We start from the raw sequence: 20,706 nt of genomic DNA on the forward strand, positions 1-20,706 counted from the left end.
AAGATTTTTTTATTTTTTTACTTTTTTAATAAAATAATTTAGTAAAAACTTGAGAATTTAAGTACAATAAAGTTTATTAATAATGTATATACAGTGTGTCCACGGATGGAGTTGAGAAGAGGGAAAACTCTTTTGTTTTTGATTATCAAAAAATGTCACTCTTTATAAAAAGTTCTGCCCCTCGAAAAAATGAGACTGTCATAGAAATATCTTAGATTAAATATACAGGGTGCTCATAAATTAAAAAAACACGAAAATACTCAAGAGAGAAGTACCATTATTTATTATTTTACATAACATTTTTATAAAATAAATCTGTTTTTAACCTCAAATAATGTTCTAATACAAATTTTAAAATCAAAATTTCACTTTTTGAGATGGGAAGTAGCTATACATATAGAGTAAAAATCAGAATTGAAATTTTTATTTTAAAATTTGTATTAGGACATTATTTGAGGTGATAAACAGATTTGTTTTATAAAAATGTTGTATAAAATAATAAATAATGGTACTTCTCTCTTGAGTATTTTCGTGTTTTTTTAATTTATGAGCACCCTGTATATTTAATCTAANATTTTTTTTAATTTACAAAAATGTCACAAAAATTATTGTTAAAAGAAATATTAATTAAAATTTCAATTTCGGAATTATTTTACTATTATTAAATAAATAAATGAAGCTATCGTTCATTTAAAAAGTTATTTCTTTTACATATTAAGGCAAAGTAAACTTGTTTTTTCAATATTTTGTTAGCTATTTAATTACGATTTAAATGTAAAATTAAAGTAAAAATTCACAAATTATTTTCAAATTATTATTAATTGTTAAATGAGCTATTTCTTTTTTTCTATGAAGCAATGCCTGTACCTATCTCTACTCAAAAAAACTGGAGGCAAAAAAGTAAAAAAAAAATCAGAAAATAGAATTTTTTTCTTTTTTCAAATTGTTTATTAACGATTTTTTTGCATAAAATATTCCTTTTAAATTCTTTAAATAAGCTATTTCGATGGGAAATTCAATTCTCTAAATAATTTTTCCTATGAACTATACCGAAATTTTGTTTCGTTTTCGAGCTACAATTAAAAGACTGAAAAGGGTGCATTTTCACCCCTATCTCTAATTTCCACCCTCTAATTTAATAGCACTCCGCGGTTTTTTCATCTCAAATGAGTCTTTGAACGATTCATGCGATAAAATTGCTTGAATGTCCTTATTTTCAATCGATTTTTTTTTAGTTTCGATTGGAGGTATCTTAGGTTTCTTTTTGGGCGTCAGTTACCAAAGTATAACGCAAGCGTTCTATTATCTCTTCGTTCGGCCAGTGACGGACTATTTGACCTTAAGGAAACAACGAAAGGCAGAGGAAAAAGAAGGAAAAACGAATGAAAATTTTAGAATTGCCAGGATGAAACTCAAGTTAAAGGACGTGGAGAGGCAGATTCGTAGGGGTATGGCGGAGAAAATGGAATAAACTAAGCATTTCGAATGAAAATAATCGAAATACATTTCGAAATAGCAATTTTCTGTATGTTATTTCATATTTTTTAAAGTATTCTATACACTAATTGTGTAGGTATGTTCAGAAAGTAACCGAACTTTGAAGACCAGGACCAGTAATGTATAAAATTAATAATAAAGTTTAAAAAAATAAATTTCGCTTATTTTCTGGACCTTGTACTGCCATGCGAATAAAACTTTGTAATTAAGGAAACTGGGTATGTATTTAGTTTTTACTAAAAAAATTAAGGAAAGCTCTTTATTGTCTGAACCTTCCGCAGCAATCATTATGTGTGTTGGCTCTTGTCTAGGTTCACATTAATATAATAATCATGAGAAAAAAAACACATTCCTAATTAATTAAAATTTCTCTTTCCAGCTAGCGCAACTGGGTGCAACAAATTATATAGACAAACCAAAACTACTGGATAATTAAATTTGTACCATGAAATTTACACATTGTTTTTTTAATTTGCTTAAGCTACCACATATTACACCATTTTTTCATGTACTCGTATTTGATATTGCACATATTTGGGTCAGCTGTACGTATACTAAAATAAAAATATAATTATATTCCTTATTTTTTATTCTTCTCTTTCTCATTGACGTTATTATTAGACATCGAAAACTTTGTGGCGACATTGAAATAAATAAACAGTAGTAATCTATATTATGCTATAGTAGCAGAAATAGGCTAAACATATGATCAAGACTTGTGCCGCTCTATGCTCACGTCGCACAATGCTACTGACTGCCATAAAAACACGCGCCATATAAGTACTCTACCAGCAAAGTGTCAAACTTTACACACACGGCCAACGTCTATCAGTAAAAAACCTGGACAATCCACCAGCACACCAAGCCGACATGGCAGGCATTAGAGTGATACGTATCGAATAAATTGATCGATGCGAAGCTTCAGATTAAAGGCAGACATATAGGTACATGTTATTTGTTGTAAGTGCTGATGCTTCGTCACCATTTGTAAAAATAGCATCTATTAAAAACTGCGACTATTTTAGATATGCGTCTGTGATCTCGGTAAATGTTGAACGGTCATTCTCGTTTTTGAAATGGGCATTTACAGATCTCTTCCTTATGAGTAAGAAATTATTAGTTTGCTAACTTTTGCTGGTACTTATTATTACGTATTATATATTTTATGGTAAGTTCCCCGTGAAGTGGTTAGTGTAGAAAAATAGACACTGCCCCTTTTTGTTTCATACTATTATGCAAATACTTGCATATACAGGGTGTATCACGGAGAGGGCCCAGTAGGATTATCTCAAAAAGTAGTCAAAATTGAAATCTGAAAATTTGTATACAGGGGTTTATCAAAAAGGTCTGTTCAATGGAAATAGTGTCAACTTTCTCGCACTTCCGGTTATACCGGAAGTCATAATCAACTCTGTTATTTCAAATGGAACACTCTGTATATATTTGCATTATATATTTGCATTTTTTAATTCTACGGCAAATTCTAGACTATTTTCATATAAGGCCAAAATGTGACAGTTTTAAAGTTATTATCAGTTTTCGAAAAAAAAATTGAGGGATGCAAGTGATTTTTGAAAACAGAATAACTCCGACATTTAGCTTTATTTGTTAATGAAATTTGGCATTGATAATGTAAAAGCAATGGAATTTAACCAGTTTTTGTCAAATTTGCAAAAATTCATACAGAGTGTTTAAAAACGTGTGGCCAATATAGTGATGTTAAAGTTGAAGTTACTCAAATATTTCAACCGGTAAACCCTGTATATTATTACATTAATGGATGCACAATTAAATTTACTTTAAAATGGTACTATAGTTCGCTATACCCAAACTCAACAGTTCTTGTGTAAATTGGAAATTATTGATTGAATGGCATATTTTTCTGAATAAAATAAGTAGTACGCCATTGCTACAACCATGATATTTTCTGATTCGTCTTTCAATTTTCTACAAATTACTACTCTCTTATGCTTTTCGAAAAAAGCCTGATTTTCTAGTTAAAACTCAATTTTTGGCCACCATTTGTGAATCACCCTGTATATTAACCTGGCAAAAATATTATATTGTGTCGTTTCGTTGCTTCTCCGAGAAATAATTGTTTTGCGTGATCACCTTGTACAGCGCGACCATCTTTGCTGAGATAGACAAGATAAAAATCTTAATGAGAGAACAAATGTTTTGAGAAAGCTCTATTGTTTTCCTCGGAGACTTATGAAATTTTAATTTTGTTGCCAATCGGCCGACAGCCTATTTCCCAGTCGCTTAAAATTTTACGCTCGGTGACGAAATTTACAGGCCCGGATTTTAACAAATTAAAATACGTATACCTACTTATTTAAAAATTCTTATAAATCTCATCATTTCAAACATCGTCAAAGAAAAAAGTTTATTTTTCAGTTCAATTCCCACATACTACACATGAGAAAAGGGAGATTTATCACATAATAGTTTTAAAGAAAACGAATCTTAAAGTTTAAACAGTTGATAATATACAGGGTGGTCAATTGAAAACGGAACAGAGCCATTTTCAGGAACTGCGTCAAGATTGTAGAAAAACGCTCAGACCCATCGATTTTAGATTAAAGGGGATATTTTTTGCTGGCATTTTTGACTCCGCCACTTTCACCCCCAAGCAAGGGTAAGCGTCACCCCAAAATATTTAAATGGCATTGGGGGTTGAGTAAAATGTTTGTATCTTCCAAATTGTTTCTTATTTTGGTATTTCCAATTTTAACACTCCTGGTCTCACGGGCTCTTTGGAAAACTCGTTGGAATACGTGCTGTGAAGGTTGCCTTCTGTTTGGAAATCTGCGTAGATACTCTCGTGAGGCCACCAATGAATTTCCATCACAGGAACCGTAGACAAATATCATATCCGCATATTCGTTGTTGGAAAATTTGATAATACTTAATATCTTGTTGTTTTGTAAACTTAATTTCTCATAACTTCGAATACTGTAATTAATTTTGACATGTATCCTTGTAAATAACTTTGTTTTTTATAATGACAGGTACCTACTAGATAACAACAAATAAAATCTTTGCATGAATTTTTCTACGAATTAATGCAGTTTACTCGGAATCGGTTTATTTTTGAGTTATGAAACAAGAGCACATTTTTTGATCAGAATCGATTGCGGATTCAGGAAAACTTAATCAAATTACATAAAACTAGGATATGCAAAAGTTATGAAGACATAACCTTGAGGACAAGTCGGCCTAGGCCTCCCCTGGCGTCAGATCGAAATAAGCACCATGTAGTTTTAATGACCTTTAATAGATGTGCACTTCACCCAAAACTTACTTAAAATTCCTGAAAGGGTTTTTGAGTTATTGCGGAAAGTTGTTATTATTTTTTTCTAAACAACACCCTGTAACTCAATGAGAGTGCACCGCGAAAAAATAATTTATAAGAATTTTAACCTTACGCTGACACTGGGACACCCCGTATAGAAAACTCTAAATCCATTTTTCTTGGTCGTATTATAACATACTTTGAACTTACGCAGCAACTGTCGTGTTGAAAACCGACACTTACCTGTGTCAACAAACTTTTACATTAACCTCTGGAGCTGTCGAAACCACCACGGCGTTGCAAAACTTACATTTATTAAAAAAGTGAAATTAGAAATTTACTCGATTCGATTCAATCCTATACGTATTTGCATATTATCATGAGGATTTGTTTAGAAAAACACGCCGGGTTCTTTTATGGATATTGAACATCCAATTGACCATGAAATGTTCGTTGTAGGCATCGTAAGCACTGAATATTAATCAACAGCGATATTTCAATGAGAATTTTTTAATAGTTTATTTTTAGATACAGGTAAGTGATGTACTGCAACGTATTCTTTTTTAATTGTCCTTTCATTTTTTCAACTGTTCAATGATTCAATTGAGAAGGAAATAATTGTATAAAATTCCAAACCTATTCCAAAAGTACCCATCTTTCGTATATCCTATCATATATCTTTTCGCCTACTGTTTTTTTCTCATCGAAAACAAAAGACGATAGGACAATGGTCCATCGGAAATAATATTTTTATTTCTACATGGTCTATCAGCCCCTTAATGTATGGTATTTTTTGCAAAACATCCTGTATATAATTACAAAAACATTATGTTTCTAGCAACGAACAGTTCACCATTATCTTTTTATTGTTATTGCCAATTTTTAATATTCATATATTCCTTTACAATCAGTTTGACGATAACCAAGATCGTTAAAAGCTTTTATCGAAAAATACACCACATTTATTTAAACGTTTCAAAGAAATTAGGCTAATTAGAAATCCATGCTCTTAATATTTAACCAAAGAACTCATTAAATTAGTTGTAACAGTTGCAAAATTAACGTTTGTAATGTCTTAGGTTATATACAGTGTGTTCTGTTTCACCAACACGATTATGTAAAGAGAAATGTATAACATTTTATTTTACCAGACATTATAGACAATATTTATTTAACACACAAACGTATTTCTTTTAACAATCCTCAGTACTCCCCATAGCTTGCTTAGATAGTTGTTTAGTCATCCGTTTGCTATTTTATACGGTTCATTATCATTAAAATCAAATTAAACGAAAAAGTGGCTGCCTGTTTAAAATTATAAGACATTAAACAGCCCATTGCGCACATACTTGCCATGCTTTTTACCTTGTTACAACGTTATAAACATTCCATTGTAATTCAACAATTAATTAACGATATAATAATAACAATATAGTTACTAAATAAATAAAAATATTGACCAAGCTGAAAGATATAGAATTGAAAATGTGTGTTTATGAAACACCATCTGTCATTTCTTTTATGCAATTCATTTCGCCATCTACTGTGTCATACATGAAACATTATAAGCCAAATTCAGTACCATGGTAGTATTTTATCTAATCATACAAATTTTAGAACTTTTCGAAATTGTCATGCTTTGTTTGTGTTCTGCTTTAAACGAAGGAACCAGTTCTTTTTCCAAAACAAGGATGCAACAGATAAAAAATAAAAAGCGCGCATATTTATAGGCAAATTATTCCATCCTCGTATCGAAAGATTGCTTTTCTGGTCGTATATTCGAGTTTTTTCAGCACTCAAGGCTGACCGCGATAGGAGTTAATTATAAGCATTATTCGTCGAAAATACTGGGAAAGATTTAAATAATTCATGTCCAGCTTACAGGCAATAATGGCCTCATGGCCTGTTGATAAGATGGGAACCAAGACAAGGTAATTCATTGTTGCACGCGGTAATATCTGTTTTCCATGTTAGGCACGGTGATATTTTGAAAAAAGTGCTTTTTTATGGTCTCCTGTGATCGGGGTGGGACATTTAAGAAAGCAAGATCTCTGCAATTTTGAATTAACCTTACCCAATTTTTTTATATAAATTATGTAGTTACGCACAAGTAAATTATCTGCATGTCAAAAGCTTATTTCAGTGATTTAAATAATCAACTTTAGCTATATTAATACGGTAGTTTGAAAAAAATATTATTAAATGCCATCGGGCAATACCTAGAATTATTAAGACAGATAGGTACATGCCTACTTGATATATAGGGGTAATAAATAGCTACCAATAACTAACAATAATAACACATAGGTGCAAGCATGTTGTACCTGTTATGTTGTAGGTATAAACAACTATTCATAATAATTGACCTCAATTTGGAAATGTCTATTCTTCTGTTTCCTTCATTTTAATAACAGACATTACGGTTTTTCCTAAGTAAGCATTGGATTATGTTGTATTATATTTGAATTTAATTAGATAGAATGGGTATATCTCAAATGGTAAGACAGACATATCTAAAAGATCAAGAAATACTCCTTTTAGTGAAAAGTAAGTTTCCCAAATTCATGAAAATTCAAACTGAGGTAGAGCAACACGAACACAAACTACCATATCCAGTTACAAGTCAACAATCCGGTTGAGGCGGACAAATTCTAAAGATGACCAAAATCCGGAGAAGCAAAATGTCCAGACTATGGCGGAGACTGCTATAGGAACTCTGCGGACTCGTCATAGCAGCTGTTCGAGCGTCGACCCTTATAATCTTAATAATAATAATAATAGAATTTATTTAATCCATTGAGATCAAAAATGACATTGGATAGGTCAATACAAATATTTGTTACAAACAATAATGTAAAAACAATGAACAAAGATACAAACAAATAATGTACAATAACAACACAATAATACATAAATATAAAAAATCTATTACATTGTTACCAAGTAAATATATCAGCTACTTTGTAAAAACATTTACTCACAAGGTAGTTCTTTGGTTTGGATTTAAGAGAACTGTTTCAGTGATTTTTTTAAATCTCTACTGGAAAAAAAAATGAATTTTGTTCCTTTATTTTGGGACACACTGTACATATATTTTAAACACTCTGTATATCAGAAATGTTATCTCTCTTCTCCTTCCCTGTGTCTAGCAAGTACTAAAACCAATATTATTGCATTTACCAACTTTTTCTCGACATACTTCTTGACTTCATTATTTTTATTTTATCTCAATTTTTTTTTGGCTATAATTTTCCAACCGCCGACGATTAAATCCCCTTAAAAAGCGAAGGAAAACCAAATCCCCTGCCCTCCCAACCCGACCGCGGTTATATCATCCCGCTGCATGGCGCGGTGGTGGGAACACTTTCAAAGCAACCACTCGGCCGTCTTTGCCCAGTTTGAAAACCAGAAGATCGACCAAGAGTTCTTCACTACACCGCGAGCGGTACACTAAAGTGCATTTACGGGTACAGTGACTTGAGTTCGCGAAATGAGGAGTGAACTTTGTGTTTTGGCGTTAGCCTTTTTCGGTAAGTAACAGAATAGTACCGTTTATCAAGTTGTTTGAGGATGGCAGTATTTTTTTTATAAATTCTGATTTTTTAAAGAGCAAGGAACAACAAACGATAGTTTTTTTAATGTAGTCCATTCGTGGCTATACAAGGTGTTGCCTATAACAAAAATATCATCGATTTTTATGAATGGAAATTCAAATTATACAGATATATTTTTTTATGAACACGGAAACTATAATTTCCTCAAAATTGTAAACTCTAAATCATTTTTCATACATGTTTCAATCTTTGGAAAAACGCATTAGCAATTTTTTAAAGAAATCTGATGCCCTTGGAGAGGCCTACTAGCTTTTTTAATTGTTTAAGACTACTTGTGCAAAAAATGTTTTGTGCAAAAGTGCAGATAACTCTTTTCGAGTCATTCAGAAGAATTTAAGTGAAATAAAATTAACCTGAATAGAATCAAGACAATAGCGATCACCAACTTACATTTGCTTGTTTCGAAAGAAAAACAAAAACTTAAAAACTCTGTACCTCGAAAATCGATTTAAGTCGAAAGGAATGTTTTGTCTTATATTCAAATCTTTTCAAGGACAATCGCACATGCTTTCCGACACATTCTGGACATTAAAAAAAGATTCTTTATCTTATTTGATATGATAGATATTTAATAACGTTAATAAATTTAAATCGACGCATTTTCTCGATCGTACTACGATGTGCTAATAATAAGGCTACTGACATCCACTTCTATTCATAGCTTGAAACAGGCACTTATGCAACTGATTTCTATACCAATATACCCATATGGCATAGGAAAAGTAGCTACAGTTGCAATAGAAACAAGTCGGGGAGCGAGAGACATACATTACCTATTTTGAGAAAATCATTCTTACAGTCATCTAGACAGAAGCAGTAGGTTTGTTAAGGTCAAAACCAACTGGACAGTTTAACATATACACACATACCATTCCTGCAGCAAGTACTTTCCAGTTATTGTAAGTTGGAAATACAGTGAAGATAGTCTGAATCTGACGAAAGATAAAGAACCTTTCCAAACGGATGATAACATCATCTCATGAATTTTGGACAACTCTCACTGAGCGAATAACAATTAAAACATTTTCACCGGGTATTGTTAAAACTAGAACGAGCATTATTAGCATTATAATCTAATTTACAACTGCGAAAGTAGCCTAACGATAGAACATACATGTAGAAAGTACAAAAAAAAACATCAATGCTAACGACCAGATGCTCGAGTCTATTGTAATTACACTACATAATCCATTGAACTGGATATATAGAGTGTACCAATAACACTTCTACTCTTTGAGTTTGACACTTCGAATAGCAGAACTAAATTTGGTTTCAGTTACCCTATAATTTTGTTTCATGTGCACTGACCCGAATGAAACATGTACACATGCATTTGTGAAAGGGGTTGTTGCTTTAAAGTGAAATCGTGTGATAAAATTAAAATAGCGAAAACGATAATATAGCTTGTCGTAAACGTTCATAAAGACCTACTAGAGTATTAATTATTACACGATTTCGCTCACTTAACTACAACATATAAATTGAAGTTTGCCAAGTCGAAACTTTTGTAACTGTTGAAAATAATTCGCGCTTATTCTTGCTTGACAACTTTTTCATGAGTACAATTTGTAACATTCGGATATTGCTCTTGATTTCATTAACGATTTTTTTTTAATTCGACGATTCGACGCGATGAAATTATCGGAGACGAAGAGAACGAATGACATTATCATGGCAGAGTAGCATCCAGTGAATGGATGTTTAAAATTATGTCAGTAATGTTTTGATGATTCTGCGGTGACGCTTGACGAATTCTGTGCGCTGGGTTTCCCACAGCGAAGCTAATATATCAATTAAGAGCTGCTTTAGATATTTTGCTTTTCTGTTCTGTGAAATAATACAATCACAGTCGTCGTACATAGGAAATATTACATTTCAACAGTGGAATATTTAGACAAAATTATCCACTGTCACCTATTTTAGTTATACTCTGTATATGTATGTTTATTTACTTGAAATTGACGCTGTATTCAGAAGATAATATTTGTAAATTGCCTTACTTCGCACTAGCTAGGGACATTGCCCAGATTAATTAACTGCAGAAAATTAGAGTCGACGTTTCATCACACCTGTTGATGGCTCCGCCAAATCCCGAGGTGGACACTCACCGGTGTTTCATAACTTTTTCCCATATAGATTTCGGGTGCTGATTTGATACCGACTTTTCTGAATTTCTTATTTTTTTTATTAGAAAATTCGCACTGCTTTGGGAAGGAGATAGTAAAACGCTTATTTAGCACTTAAGGTCGCTGGTGATTGGCATCTACTAATAGTTAACAGTCTTTCAGCCATGATCACCGTCTCCAGTCCATAATTTTCGCGCCAAGCATACTTTTTCCAAAGAGAAATCAGTAATTTGCGAGACATCTGCCCGATCTGATTAGGGGGAAAAAAGGCTAATTGTTATTCATTATCATTATAAATCGTGAACTATATAGAGAAAGTCACCTGACCCTGAACTTTCGATTATTATTGTACGCGAATCGCTTCGGTAACTCTGGTATCTAAATGAACATTTACCAACTAATTATCCGCATAGCTGAGTTGAATAGCGTGGATTTGGCACCTCATGATGTAGACTTGATTAGTTTATACTATTGGAATTATACCAAAATGCAACCGCACGCTCTCAGTATTTTGCGTTGAAATAAAAAAAAATGTTAGATCAAAGTATTGAAACAAAATTTATATGAGTAAAGTGGAATTCAATGCGATAAAATTAAGTCTCAGTCCCAACTAGTGGTGTATCTAGAAAACATGCAACTTACTTTTCCTCAAATGGTTCATATGTTTGTATGTTTATAAGCTCAAATAAATATAAACCGAAAAACCTGTTTCATTTTTGACGCGTTCCAATGTTTCACTTTGTATGTATTTCAGTCATTACAAACGTAATAAATATAGCAAGATTACTAGAGCAACTCGAAATAAAGTAAAAGGTTTCTGCTATTTACCCTCGTATGTATTTATTTGTAGATTAAACAGCGTTAGCCAACGATTTGAAATTGCCTTTACAGGCTATTGCATGTTATGTTCCAGATACATAAAAATTGCATCACATTCCTGAGATTCAGTCCAGGAATGAAGAATTTAAAAAGTGACGATAGTCACCAGGCTTTTCGAAAATTTCGTATTTTTTTATGTTGAATATATTTTTTTTTATTTAAAATACCGTTTTGCCCACGCTGTTGGGAAATTTATTTATAGAATTGTTTTAGAATTTGTTTTAACTAATTTCGTCAGCTTAAGATTTGTTTATTGCTCATTAAGATAATAGACACTTTTAGTGTGACGTTACATATTTAGGCAATCCGCAACAAATTGTCATAGTTGAAATTGTACAGAACGAATCTGACCCTTGTGTACTACTTACATAGCTACTATAAAAATGAACAACTTCAAATTAATTTATTTTTACAAGGATTTGGAAGTATTTAAGAACAACCAACACGTGTTTGGTAAAATAGACACACTAATGTGCTTAAAACTTACAAAAAACGACATAAAAGAATATTCCTAAATTTAAATAAAGTAAAAATTCAACATTTGTAGTGTTATTCGTAATGCGCATGCACGGAAAGAATAGCCTCATACGCAAGTGACATCTTGTTGATATGTTATCGCTGTCATCTATAAAGTATTTTCTCTTGTTTTGCTTAATATATTTTTGCACCTCAGTGTATTTTTTTTGTTATGTTTCTTTCGGTTTTATTTGTTGCTCACCTGTCCTTCCCTAGACCGGTTCTGTCGCTATTAAATTTGTACGAACCTCTGCAATTTATTTTTTTTATTATTTTTCCTTTCTCAAGGATGTTGTTCTGTCATACACGCCGACATATCAATAAAATTCGATTGCACCACCTGGTGATTCACAACAATATAAATAAAGGAGGAACTGTTGGTGAAACATCGTAACCTTAAACTTTCAAGTTCTATTCATGGCGAAGATGATGTGAGTAATGCTTAATACCATCCTTTTAAGGATGAACCGTTTTACGGAAACTTATTATTTTTTTCCTAGGTGATTACATAAACGAAACACGTTTTTTTCCAAAATTAATTATACATGTGCTTATTTTTTTATCCTCTACTATTTATTTACATTTTTGAGAATATGAGATCACCGTTAATTACCTATGCAAGAATTATCACTTATTTATAATGTATCCATTAATAATAGTGTAACTTTTTAAACAGTTTATAATAATGTTATGACATAAATTGTTGTGATTCATTAGGAAAAGCCGTCAGATTTTGAACAATGTTTACATAAATGCATGTGCCCAATTTCAAATTATTTTACTTACTAGTTTTTAAATTATTTAAAAAAATCAAAAATATTTTTTCAAGTTTAACACCCTGTATCTTTATAACGAAGCGTCCTAGATAAAAACTTTATAAGAAAGACACCCCTTAAAATTCTCTAAAGAATACGAGGTTTCAGTTTTGGTCACCATTTATGAATCACCTTGTATACTATGATTTATTTGATTCGATAAATGATCGAAAAAAATATAAAAATAGTTATGGCTCTTTAGGAACTAATGACAATCTTACGCTAGACATTCTTTTGGTCTTATCTATCTTACTATAAGGAACAACAGTGTAACAAAGTTACAATCTAATACAATATTTTGCGTGACTTATCCTGCACATAAATCTTCTTTGAAAACAACATATCTTGGAAGCAATAGCAAAAAAGTGCCACCTACTTATGTAACGCAACTACCTTCAAGGCTGAGTAAATACGAATCCTCTTACTTTTAATTCCTATTGCACATTGACCTAGTCATCGTTCTCTAATCTCTTAGTTGAATGGTTCCGTTGTTTCGTCTAATTACATACGTATTCGTTCGAAAAATTTTGGCAAGGCCACGGGAACATTATTTTTAGCTGATGAGTATCGTCAGCGGGCTATTAATATTAATTAGTTGTAAGTAATTAAACGCTTATCTGTAATTAATCTTCTTGGAAAAGATCGACCAAAAACTAAATGTAGATATGAATCCCAAATTTCAGAAGAAAATAAAATACTTAGTTTAATAAAAAAGGATATTAATCTTCTTCTTTAGATCGCATCGCCCAAAACTTTTCCACTCTTTTAAGCGAACAATAGCTCTTACTACCGTTACTTGTGTCTTTATCTTATGTAACGCTGTCGAGAACATATTGCGTGAACAGGTGTGAAATGCTGTAAGATATGATCCAAAACTCGTAATATATTAATGCAAATGATGATAAAGATGCCAGTAGAAAGTCCACAGCAGACGGAGAAAGCTGGCATTTCTCTTGAATCAATGTTAAGTGTAGCCAAGAACAATACAAGAAGCAAAGAAGGTAACCGACCCTGCGTGTGAGCGAGCATTCATTTTGCTAATGTTTCGAATGCGACGCAAACTGAAGCAGTGGATATTTCCAATAAATATTCAATACAGTATATGGAGTAGCACCATTTACAATTAATTTATTATAAATGTTGTTAATAGCCAATCCTTCTGGGCACTGTACAGAATTTGATGTATAATTGTCTTGTTCGCAATTTGCAATTTTTGATTTTTTTACCTTAGTGTGGTGTCCAAAAAAGACGTCATTTAGAGATTTTAAGGTTACCAAACCTCAAACTATTTAGTTGAAATATTTACCTACCTTTAAATACTACACTGTAAAGAAATTGGTCTGAGTGAAAGCAATAAATAATAAATCCATTGAGTGAAATAATTGAGTACACTTTCACTCAATATTGAGCATTTTCATAATTTTACTCATTTGTGATAATATTTGGATTAAAACTGAGTACTTTCACTTAAATATAGGCACTCCTTCTTCACGCAAACTCGTATCTGGTGCACTTGTACCTAAATCAGAGTAAATGTCCTTATTACTGAATCAGTTTAAATGTATATTAATTTCGAGTAAGTAGAATGGCGCCGTGAAGATGTCACCAGTTACATATTGCTTCTGTAATCTCTACCACAGTTGATAGGGACCCGATAGATGTCCCAGAAAAGCGTGATCGCCAGGAAAATAGGCCTTAGCCGTCGGCGGCGGGTCTCAGCTGGCGGCTCTCAGCCAGGACATGAGGAGGCCCCGCGAAGTGAATTAATTTCAACACTGTATATCCTAATTAATTCGACTCAATATTTAGTTAATTAAAAATCAAGTCTGAGTAAAAAATGACACAATAATAGTTAAATTTAAATCATATTAGAGAAAAAGTCGACTCTAAATAGGTTTTATATACTCAGAATAGAGTCAAATTGATAGTTAGCAATAACTCGGATTTGAGTAAATCTCACTCATTTCTTATGCAACAGTTTCACTCAGCTGTACCCACACTAATAGAGTGAAAATTTCACTATATCTTAATATATTATTGAGTAAAATTAAGTGAAATCTGAGTGAAATTTTTTACAGTATACAAACAATTAAACATGTCTTAAGCAACGATTTTTTATGATACAAGAAGTTTTCATTGACATTAAAACCACCAAAAGGTCACACGTCATCTTTGTTTGACAAGGAAAAACTTACATTTCTCATAAGCAAAGAGCTGTCAATCAAAAGCATTCATAAGATATTTAATCAATCGTTATTTACATTCATGTGACCAGAACACGATTCACTGTCATTTAACTTTTAGTGGATTCATTCATCAACTTATCTACAACACAACGATGGCGAAACCCAGATTCCGCACGAAGATTGTCCTTAAAAGTTGTAGACGGTCGGTACAGTTTAGTTCGTCTTCCACGCCCATGGTTTTAGAAAGCCGTTCGAAGGTGCAGTGAAAAGTAAGAGTCTTTCATTGATCGTGAATAAATTACTAGCGACCGGCGAATATTAATGAATTTACTTAACAAATTTGAAAGAAAAATAGAAAACGTTAAACGGTTAAGATAATGTACAACAAGTATTACTTGATATCAAGGAAAAGATTTCAGTAAAAAAAAATTATGGGCAATTAGTGCCGGTAAAAGCTCAAAGTTGTAGGCAATCCTTTCCAGGTATACGGGGCGTTCACGAATGGTGTTACCTGTAGGCGTGCTGTCGTATTGTTCCACATTCCCTTGGAGTTGCGGACGATCGAGCTCCACGTTGGGCGCCATGTCGTATAACACCGTCATTAACATTATGTGTTATTTTTATGGCATACTTGATTATTAGGAAAAATCTTGGAGACTCGAATATTTATAAAAGGAACAACCTATCAGCATTCTGATGCCGGCCTTTGGTTTGAAACATTGTTTACGTAAAAAATAACTCCATTGTTGGCCATTTTCAACCGTGACTATTGTTCCCGATGCAACGTGATGAAATTTTTAACAATTTTTCCACAACAGTTAGCGGTTAACGCCCCAAGCGACAGACGCAATACCGAGAATGAGACATTAATTGTAGAAACTATTTATATTCCAGTCAGAACTTGCCAGCTCGCACAGGAACTGTACAGGAAAAAATCCTAGGTAAATAACTGGTTGCAATTTTGTTTTGTTTGCATTTTATTATTGTACTCGGAAACCCGTTCTAACGTTAAGTAATTTAACTAAAAAAAAGTAATCTCATGGCTACCGCGAATGCTATTTCCAGGCAAAAAGTTGCCAATATAAATCAGTTACGTTTTTTTGGTAAGCTAAACTGTTTCGGAAGGAGCTGGTTCCGTATTAGTGAAATATAATCAAGCTGTATTTGTTTCAATTTTTTTCATATTTGATACGAGAAGGAATCACATAGGTATATATAATTTACGTGTTTTAAAGTAAGTATACACAGTGTCTCAAAAAGGTTGGGCCACCTTTACTTTAATATTAGTTTTAGTAATTTCAACGAAATATGAAGAACAAAAAAATAATTATGCCATTTACTGACTTTGTTTTATGCTAGTATGACATTGTATAAAGAATTTTAATTATGAAAGCAACGCTGTGCGTTATTACAGTTTCCACTTTTCAACTTTCTTTCCAACTTTTACACCTCTACTCAGTAGTTATTTCTCTTTCGTAACCAGCATCTTTCGTCTGGATATTCAAATTAAAAGCGAGTTAATAGGATGTTCAATAAAATATATTATGTAGGAATGCGTTGTATAACCAAACGCTCAGAAAGTTGTAAAATCAAGCAAGCTAATAGGAAAATTATACTGTTATTTTCATCAAAGTCCGCTAGAATTATATGTAATTAATTATTTATTCAATACTGTACATAATAATAACGCATAACTAACAGTGCTGTTGAGTAATATCGGACACTGTTACGGCGATGATTTAATTAATGTAATTGATGATTTAATGAGTACGTCATAACACGGATTTTTTTAATATACAGGAAGTAAAGTATATATTCAACGTTCAGAACTGCTCTGGGTGTATTTTTCTCCAATTAGAAGGTAGTGTTAGTTTGTAGCTGTTATCCAAACCTTCGAAAATAAGCTGATGATTTTGTTGAATGTTGCACAGAATGTTCAGTTGATACTTTTCAAATATTGTCATATACTTATTACGACCTTTCTTTAGTACAAGGTGCACCAGGATGACTTTGACTTCTTTATTTTAAATATACTGTATATTTTTGCACATTTGGAATAAATATACAAAAAAAAACAGAAATATTGAATTCAGATTTGATAGCTGCAAAAATCTATACCTTTTTGGCAGATGGCGAAGTTTTATAATTTGTAATAATTACATAAGTTCAATAATAATAGACCAAGCACTCTATTTTTCCGGTTACATTTCGTCAATTTCAAACATTTTTATTTCAAATCGAACTCTCTTTATTTTGCTTAAAGTTTTGTATAGTTACATCACCTTTTTTTTGTCTAATGTGGCCATTGTAAAGATTAAATTTATAATTTTTGAGATATTTGTTGTTTTCTTTGGTTGTCAAAAACTTTACTAACCTGTTTGTAAAAAGAGGATTTAAAGATTTCGAATTCGATGCGCCTGCATATATTTACCTATAAAAAAATAAATAGGTAAATAATCTAGTGTTATTTTGCCACTCTTTTACATAATAAAGAAGTAGTTTTCATTGTCTTTTCTAATATAGATAATAAAATATGAATGGACAGCATTTGGGTGCGTTGATTCATATGACTAAACAAACTATCTGTTAAATAAATGTTTGTTAATCATGTTACTGGAGTAAGATATGCTCCCAGTAGAAGTTGAGCAAATCATTATTGTGCAATATGGGTGGAACAACACGCGAGGTGACACAGAATGCCTTTTCTATTCTAATTTGATTTGCTGCTACTTAACGTCGAAGAAAAAAACAAGTTTTATACTTTCTGAAGATTTCACGAAAGATTATTTACTTTTTCAAAACTTTTATGTCTTTTATCTCGAAAATTAATTCCCCAGTGACAAAAATTTATAGAAAAAATACATTTTTTTTTTCAATAATGAATCCATTCTTATAATTGCAGAAATTAAATTAAAGTATTCAATTTTTCCAGTACATATTTGACACACTTCGACTTAACATTGGATCATTATTGTCTACCTCGAATTTGAGAAAAAAAAGACGCCTTATTTGAAGAACTGAACATGGAAAACGTACAGTTTCTGATCCTGTAAAATGGGGTTTCCATAGCTTTGCGAAATCTACAAAAGCCACCCAACATCTCAATAAAACGTGGTTATGTTTATTATTTAAGTTATAAATTATGTGTTAATTGCTTTTACTGAAAACCATAATGTTTACTATATTACCTGTCATCAAATTCGTTTCCTGAAATATTTCATGTCCTTCTCTTTAATAGAAAGTAAATATTTTATTGCAAATTGCTAAAAGCTTTCGCTAACAATAAGGTAATTCCTCACATGTGGTATATAATTTTTTTTTCTGTCTGAGGTATTTATATTGAATTTAGTGATAGACACATGTGTTCCAAATCCAAACAGAGATTAACTACTTTCTTTTTCGCAGAATCTTGGTTTGTAATGTAAATTACGTAAAATCACACGTATGAAAGATTACATCTTCATTTACCACGAATTTTATAGGATCCATGAAATTCATTCATTTCAATTGTTCAGTACCATATAATTAAAAAACAATGACTATACTGAACATATACTGGTTCATATTTTCAATATCATTTTGAGGAGTGCTTGAATAAAGTCAGTCACTACGTGAGACAGTCAATTTGACATCATCAGTTACAGGAAATCACATTATTATATCATCTGTAATGGATCATCTACTATACATATTCCGAAGATAAACCAGTTTTATAAAATTATTTTATAATAAACAGGATTAACTAACGTATTCACGGTCAACTACTATTATTTAATGCAAGAGTATTTTTACTTTTTCTGGCATTGGCGACCTTGGAAAGAATTCATTAAATTAGTTATTTTAACCGTTTTACATCCCAGAGAATTTAAATTAAATTAAACAATAAACACTAGAAAATACAACTGAAAAATTAATCAAACTGCTTTCAACATTCCTTTATAACACTGCAAGATCTGCAACTTCATCCTGTCGTTACAATCCGCTGCATTGTGCTTTTTTAAATATGTAATTGTCTGTTCAAATTTGGCACCTAATTTGCGCACAATCTCAGCTACACACTCTCCGTACTTGTAAATTAATTTTCAGAATCTTCACTCGCTGGCTAGCGCTCACATTCGAAGCCTGTGTTTCTTTTGGGACACTTATTATATACAAAAATGTACAGATTTCCGTTACTGCAACAATTGTTTATATTTCTAGGTTATGTCAGCTGTCAACAGAGGGGTACCCAAGAAGACCCCTGCAAAATAAAGTCGAGAGTGATAGGGGACGAAACGTACTGCGACAGGTACTGGGAGTGCGTGAACGGACAACCCGAGCTATACGACTGCCCCAATGGGTTAGTTTTCGCTGGTAAGAACAGGGGGGTGACAGAGGGATGCGATTACCCATGGAGGTCGAACTACTGCGAAGGAAAGCAGCAAGCCAGTAAGTACCAAAGGGTCATCATTACCTAGTTGAATAGATGAAGGCCAAAATCCACCTTCAAATACTGAAATGAAGTTTCTGTTAATGGAAATTTGTCTTTCCAATAACTTCTTTAACTTCCCATTTTAGATCCACCAATTGGCGTCGAGCATTGCGCCTGGTTGTACGGCATCTTCGGCCACGAGACGTCTTGTACCAGATACTGGACGTGCTGGAATGGTACCGCCACAGAACAACTCTGCATAGGAGGACTCTTATACAACGAGAGGACGCATTCCTGCGACTGGCCGGAAAACGTGGAGGGATGCCAAAAGCACCGTAAGTACACCTCACATTCCTCTCTAACCAAACAATGACGATTTTCATTGTCAGCTCTTTGCAACGACGATCCCAACGGAAACGTACCACTGGGCAAATCCTGCAACCGCTATTGGCAGTGCCAGGGTGGTTACCCGCGCCTGCAAAGGTGTCCCGCCATGTTGGTGTTCGATCGTCATTCTTTGAGATGCGTAGTACCCCCAACTGACGATTGCGACATCCCCAGTACCCCACCACCGCCACAGCCAGAGGAGGAAGAAGACAACTTGCCGGAGAACAATCCTAAGAACAGGCCCGGTAAAGCTGAGTTGCCCAATCTTCCTCCCGGGGCTATCCCCGTGCCAGCCAAGAACAGGCAGAGGAACTAGGTTATTTTTTTTAAATTGTAGGTTAAGAGACGGTAGTCGCGTTAGCATTTTTTTATAAAGAGAATTGACGAATATGTAATTATTATTTATAAAAGTATATTTACATGTATTATTACTACGCTACAAAAAAATCTACTTCCTTGTCCACACTGATTTTTGGTTTATATATCAAGTTACTGGGCAGACCAGTAGACTCAAGGTTCGAATGGAGCTACCGTTATTGAAGAACGGTGTATCAAATTATTGCTAAAAGAGTGTTCTTAGATGTTGTTAGATTCGTTTCCCTGAGGTAACTTCAGAGGTCTTAAATTTCCAGGAAAACTAGTCCACTTTTGGCATTGAAAAGGAATGTCGTTTCATGTTTTGGTCACATCTCAGTTTCTGATACATCCTCATCAAGTCTAGTTCTAGCATTTCCCAGTTTACACAAAATATATTTGTTGCTTTTAAAATTGATATTACCAAAGCGTAACGTAATGTGCCATTGTTTGGTGTAACTGTCTCGAGAAAAAAGGAATAATGCCATTCAGTTTAAAAATTGTTAGAAACAGTCACGATCTTATATAGTCCAAGCATTATAGAGAAATGCTTACAGAAATTATTACCTGGACAAAAAAAATATGACCGTATAGAAAATTAAATTTTAAATTGAGTTTCTTGTTCT

The 20,706-nt window shown here is 32.8% G+C and overlaps 1 protein-coding gene across 1 annotated transcript; it reads left to right on the forward strand.

Moving 5' to 3' along the window:
• Positions 1–8,177: 8,177 nt before the first annotated feature.
• LOC108917207 (protein obstructor-E-like) lies at positions 8,178–20,648 on the forward strand. The gene is made up of 4 exons (XM_018723693.2): positions 8,178–8,322; positions 19,129–19,356; positions 19,486–19,674; positions 19,729–20,648. Exons 1-4 carry the CDS (start codon positions 8,283–8,285, stop codon positions 20,040–20,042), a joined length of 771 nt encoding a protein of 256 aa, XP_018579209.1. The 5' UTR covers positions 8,178–8,282; the 3' UTR covers positions 20,043–20,648.
• The last annotated feature ends 58 nt before the right edge of the window (positions 20,649–20,706 follow it).

Source organism: Anoplophora glabripennis, unplaced genomic scaffold (assembly GCF_000390285.2).
Source record: "Anoplophora glabripennis isolate ALB-LARVAE unplaced genomic scaffold, Agla_2.0 scaffold41, whole genome shotgun sequence".
Lineage (NCBI taxonomy): Eukaryota > Metazoa > Arthropoda > Insecta > Coleoptera > Cerambycidae > Anoplophora > Anoplophora glabripennis.

Bases quoted from the DNA above. Each gene is read 5' to 3' on its own strand.
- LOC108917207 (XM_018723693.2), top strand. From the start codon at position 8,283: ATGAGGAGTGAACTTTGTGTTTTGGCGTTAGCCTTTTTCG. The intron at 8,323-19,128 runs GTAAGTAACAGA...TTATATTTCTAG, and splicing joins TTTGGCGTTAGCCTTTTTCG to GTTATGTCAGCTGTCAACAG. The intron at 19,357-19,485 runs GTAAGTACCAAA...TTCCCATTTTAG, and splicing joins CGAAGGAAAGCAGCAAGCCA to ATCCACCAATTGGCGTCGAG.